The sequence below is a fragment of the Neophocaena asiaeorientalis genome, unplaced genomic scaffold (assembly GCF_003031525.2).
Source record: "Neophocaena asiaeorientalis asiaeorientalis breed wild unplaced genomic scaffold, Neophocaena_asiaeorientalis_V1.1 scaffold54, whole genome shotgun sequence".
NCBI lineage: Eukaryota > Metazoa > Chordata > Mammalia > Artiodactyla > Phocoenidae > Neophocaena > Neophocaena asiaeorientalis.
This window is the reverse complement of record NW_020174938.1, coordinates 4,163,686-4,169,685: the sequence shown is the minus strand read 5'-3', so window position 1 is coordinate 4,169,685 and position 6,000 is coordinate 4,163,686. Positions and strand designations below refer to the sequence as shown.

The window sequence follows — 6,000 nt, the reverse complement described above, 5'->3', positions numbered from 1 at the left end:
CAAAAAAAAAAAAAAAAAAAAAAAAAAGCTTACCCATTACATCACAAATAACAGAAGAAAATACTGAGACTTAAAAGAAAGAAAAAAAAAGCTATACCTTAGTATCTATGTCTTTTGATCCATAATTCCACCACATTGCCCACAACTATGATATGCAGGGTAGCAAATAAATGAGGACCACCCACCCACCAAGTAGTTTTGAACACATTTTCCATCAACTGTAAGGTTTTATTTTTATACATGTTTTTAGGTAAGGCATTTCTCATGGCTCCTGCATGGCTAATCTAGACTTCTAAATAAGGTAAGAATAATTTCAGTTCACAATAAGAGAACACCTTTCTTCTTCAAAAGCAATTTAACCAGTCTTCTGTTTAATGATCCACAGAGCAATTGATGCTTTTCTTTGAAAAATACAAAACGCTGTCAACAAAATGCATTCCTCCACCCCTCCAACACACACAGCCATTTTAGGAGATAAAAATACTGATTTAGCATAATCTAGTAAAAAGAACACTGGATTGAGTAAAGAAACCAATCCCAGCTCAACTTTTGATTAAAAGCAAGAATTATGAAGCCAGAGTGTTTTGAATACAGGCTTTAGGCATCATTTGCAACACCAGAATAAAAAGAGTACCCACTTAAGAGTAAGCACTACATATATGTTAGGTGATATTATAACAAATAATACTATCTTTTAACAACTCTATAAAAGAGTCTAGCTAAAAGGTCATGTGTTAAAAACTTTAAGGAATCATCAAAATGGCCAAGACTAATGCTGTTTGTGTGAATATTAATCAGTCCTTATAACTCTTGAAGTAAAACAGCAGTGCTTAAAGCCAGGACAGAGGACGGCAAGCCTCAATGACAGGAAAGACCTGTTGTGGTTTTCTGTTCATTTATTTTCTTCACTATTTCCTTTGAGGTGAATGTGAACCCTGCTTCTTTTTATACAAACTGAAATTCTGGGCTACAATCTCAACTTGTTACTGAATTCAAACTTGACTTGGAAAAAGAGCCCACATTTCCTTCAACCCTGCATTTACCCTAAGAATTCTCATAGAAACTGATGGCTTGCTCTTTCTACACTAATTCAGTCAATTTGAACTTCTCACAAGAAATATCTAGTTAACTCATTTTGGTCTCTCTACACTGTCCTATTTCTTTGTATCCACATTCTGAGCTCATTTGAGATTCTGTTAATAAGCTCCTCTATCCCATCCTCGAACTAAGAGATCAAAGGAATACAACAACCACACTTAACATTACACACACAGTGACCAAGCCCATGGCGGCAATTAAAAATCAAAAACATCAACAAAAATTCAAAACAAACCCCTATTTTTTCATTCAAAGGTGCAGTCAAACAAGCATGTATTATTGATTCTAATACTTGAGGCCTATTAAACAAAAAAGAAAACCCTGTGTGATAAGGCCCCCAAACTATGCTCTGATCTGTCATTTGCTTACACTAATATGAAGTCAATAATATCTATATTGAAATACAACACTTAAAATACTTATCACGACTATGACTCAAAAATTTATGGGGCTTCCCTGGTGGCACAGTGGTTGGGAGTCCGCCTGCCGATGCAGGGGACGCGGGTTCGTGCCCCGGTCCGGGAGGATCCCGCGTGCCGCGGAGCAGCTGGGCCCGTGAGCCATGGCCACAGAGCCTGCACGTCCGGAGCCTGTGCTCCGCAGTGGGAGAGGCCACAGCAGTGAGAGGCCCGCGTACCGCAAAAAAAAAAAAAAATTTGTGTGTGTGTATGTGAAGGTGGGGGTTAGGGTTTAGGGAGCAGGAAGGGGGCAAGTGTACACACATTCAGGTACTCACCTGCTCCAATTTAAAGATATGCTGATTAAAGTAGTGTTGTAAGCGTTCATTAGCAAAATTAATACAGAACTGTTCAAAGCTGTTATTTTCATAATCTTCAAACCCAAAAATATCAAGAACACCAATGGACAAAGTCTGTGAAACAGGAAAAAGAATTATGGTTAATAAAGGATGCTCAAATTTATTTCATGAATAATATTCACAATATAAGTAACAAAACGTTCTTCAACAGCAGTGGAGAGGAAAACCTGGGGGGCCAGTGTTCAGTCAAAATATACTACAAATGAAAAGCATGTTAGTTCTCTTTTTCTTCATCTTTTTCTTTTTATCTTAGTTATAAAAATAGATCCAAAGTTTTAACACATGTAATTCATTGATTACTTTACAGAAATGTACAAAGCAGAGTTAATGACCTGTTACCTCAATATCACAAATCTCTAAAACCCAAGAGACAGGGAAGGGAAAAACAGGCTAGTGGAAAGTCAGAAGGTTACTAAAGTAAAGCTAGGTTACTCCTAGCTATGCCTGGTTATGCCAAAAGGATCATGCAATTGTTCCTAGTTTGACTTCTCTATCCCAATAAAATTCTGCATTAAGAATCAAGCTAACAGGTATGTTTAAATTAGTCTTACACAGGCTAGAAATGAAACTGGATATCAGAATATGTGGTTTCTTGAAGTTAAAACTTTAAAAATTTTTATCAAGAAAAAGAAACACACACGATTTATGACATTAAACAGTTCTAAAAGGATTATAACAAAAATCAACAATCCCTTCTCCACCCTCAATTTCTGCTCCATAAAGTCAACAACACTCAAATCTTTTAGGTTGTTTGGTAAAGAATAGTATAATATAGTAAAAAATGTTTATTCTTCTATTTCTTGATATTTTACCTCCAGAAATTACCTTCTAACTTCTTACTATGGATGATAAATATTCAGTTCTAATATCCCAAACCACCATTCTTCTCACCACCCCACCTTATTCTTAAAATACAGTTGTATGACAATTTTGATTAAATGAAAATGATTTTTCTCCACTGGTGCTAAGAGAGATACTGGGCAAACTGATGTAATGAGTGATAAATAGTAAGAGACTTTTAAAAGTCTCCATTAAGAGTATTTTGTGTGATTAATACTGCTGACTAATTCTAAGCCCTTACAAAAAACAGTGAAAATAATGATCTTCAAAAATAAGTCAACTTGGGACTTCCCTGGTGGCGCAGTGGTTAAGAATCCGCCTGCCAATGCAGGGGACATGGGTTCGAGCCCTGGTCTGGCAACATCCCACATGCCACAGAGCAACTAAGCCCATGCGCCATAACTACTGAGCCTGTGCTCTAGAGCCCGCAAGCCACAACTACTGAGCCCACGTGCCACAACTACTGAAGCCCACATGCCTAGAGCCCGTGCGCCACAACAAGAGAAGCCACTGCAATGAGAAGCCCATGCACTGCAGTGAAGACCCAATGCAGCCAAAAATAAAATTAATTAATTAATTTAAAAAAATAAGTCAACTTGGTGTATTAGGTTAGAATTAAAATCAACTTTCTACCTGTGGGCTTACTCAAAGCATGAAAAGGTCATGTAAGAGCAATTTTACATTTAAATATTTATGTTTTACATTTAAATATTAAAAATGAGGTCTAGATATATTTCAAGACATAACCAGGTAAAAAAAATACAAATTAGAAACAATACAGATAACATGATCCTATTTTTATGTTTAAAAGCAACTCTGTACATGTACATCTATAGGAATGTAAGTACATATGAAAAAAGCTCTGGAAAGACACACAAAACAGTTTTGCTGAATAGGGTCATAGAAGCAGAAATAAGGAGAGAAATAGCAGGGAATACAGATAAAAGGTGATACTTATTACTCTATATAATTCTATGTTTTTAAATTTTATGCATTACCCATTTTATTAAAACAGTTTTTCAGGAAAAATATATTATAATCCAATAGATGTCTACCTTGGTATTTTGCTCCAAATCTTTACTATTCATAAGTGCATGATTAATCCGAAAAACTATCCAGTCAAACAGGGCACTATATAAAGACTTAGCCATGGAGTTCCTCACTGTCACAGCCTGGAAAAAAAAAAAGTTAGGAGTCTAAGTGAAATTGGCAACAATCTGACTAAGATACTATAACAAAGTGTTTTGTTCTCATTCAAGAAAGAAAGCTTATTATCCTGAATTAGAAATTAATTTTTCTTTCAATATAAATAAGCTACAATTGAAGTTTTTCATATATACTCATTAATTTAATCCAACTCAGGGAATCCAGGCTTAAACTGCCATGAAAGATAAAGGAAACAAAACATGAGTCCACACATTTCAAAACACTTTAACTGAAAACTGGGGTATATATTTCACCTAGTAAAGAAGGTAGAATAGAAACTTTATAAATAAATGAACTTCGCCAGCTAAAGTGGGGAAGAGTATTCCAGGCATAGGAATCAATTATCAAAAAGGCATCAGTTATCTGTGGAATCCTAGTCACACCACCACAATTACACTCCTGGCTGTCTTCAGCTTGTCATCCACAGTAACCTTTAGAAATTCTCCATCCCCAAACAGTAACAATTCTTTCATTATGGAGTTACGTGATTTACTTTATCCCCTCACCTCAAGCTTTCCCCAGTTTATGGAAATTCTCTGTACTATCTGCTCAATTTTTGTGTAAATCTGAAATTAGTCTAAAAAATGAAGTCTATTACTTAAAGAAAATCCAACATTTAGAAAGTACCGCAACCTAAAAAGAGGGTTGTGGGGCACGTATCTTAGACAGCTGTGTCCTAGAACTTAAAAGAATACAAATCCTAATAATTTATGTACTTCTCATCTAGGGACTTATTTTGCAGCTTGTATATTCAGGTACATATTTATATCTATGTTCTTAATTTTAGAGGAAGTAGAGAGTGTTGATTAAGAGCTAGACTATCTTCCAATCCCGGTTTCTCTACTTATTCCAGCTATTTGACCTTGGTCAAGTTACTTAAACTCTTAGGCTACAGCTTTTTTTACATTTGTAAAATGGAGACAATACTATAACCGACCACACATAGATGATGAATGAATTTCTGAATTTCAGTGGAAAAAAAAAAACCCTCAAGTTTCCAGAACAAAATCTACCTACCTAAACTATCACCTACATAGGAAAGAAAAGACAGGTATTAAATTCTCTGTCTTCAACACTAGACACTTGAAAATAATTGGAAAACGTTTAGAAGTTCTGAGAGAAAAAAGGATGTGGCCCTAAAAGTCTATTCTTAGGCAAGTTATCAACCAAGTATCTTTAAAATAAAAAGAAAATCAATAGTAGAATATATAGAGAGAATAACCATTCTATTTTCCCCAGAGGAGAGGAAAAAGAATAAAGACAATATGATTAAATTCAGCAAAAGCAAAATATTTTAAAACACACAGTAAGAAAACATGTTCGTTATCACAATGAATATAAATGAGTTGAATTTTGTAGTTAGAAGACAAACCTCCATATCAAATTAATAGATTTATAGAGAATCCAAATATACAAATATAATGCCTATTTACACTGTAACTCCCAATATTATACTTTTAGCCTCTTTTCTCTGAAATGCAGTTCTGCCTATCACAGCTTAACCTCAATAAGCCCAAATACCAATTAATTATTTTCTCACTCAAACAAGATCTCGTTCAGTGTTTCCTGTCTCACTGAATGGTACCAATATTCTACAGTTGTGTGTACCAGAAAATCAGGATTCATCCTTGACATCTCCTTCTTCCTCCCTGCTTCCCACTAAGCAAATCATTGCCCAATCTTGTTGATTTTACCATCTAAATTTCTTTCTTTTTAAATACATCCATTTCTCCCTATCAGTAGGTCACCATTCTAGACATAGCAGCAAGCATCTTTCTCCTCAGGAGTACTAACTACTATAGCCTCCAAACTCATCATTCCACATTCACTCTTGCCCTCTGGGTTAGAATGATTCCCATCACCAGGTGTACGTGTTCTCTATATCCTCTCCCAGTAAGTGTGAACAGGACTGTAAATGATGGATTTCACTCCCATAACTATCTTTTGTTATATGACAAGGGTGAAGGGGTTTTAAAGATATAATTGTGGCCCAAAATCAGCTGAATTTTTTAGTTAACCCAAGAGATACTGTCTTGGGT

The 6,000-nt window shown here is 35.3% G+C and overlaps 1 protein-coding gene across 7 annotated transcripts in view; it reads right to left on the bottom strand.

Annotated features, from left to right (window-relative positions):
* The window catches only part of MYO9A (myosin IXA), a 266,751-nt gene that overhangs the window by 174,223 nt on the left and 86,528 nt on the right, over positions 1-6,000 (bottom strand). For all 7 annotated transcript variants that reach the window (XM_024761731.1, XM_024761733.1, XM_024761735.1 and 4 more), the window contains exons 10-11: positions 3,811-3,927; positions 1,835-1,969 (exon numbers count right to left, since the gene is read on the bottom strand). In XM_024761731.1, the coding sequence (XP_024617499.1) occupies positions 1,835-1,969; positions 3,811-3,927 (252 nt within the window). The remainder of the gene's footprint in view (positions 1-1,834; positions 1,970-3,810; positions 3,928-6,000) is intronic.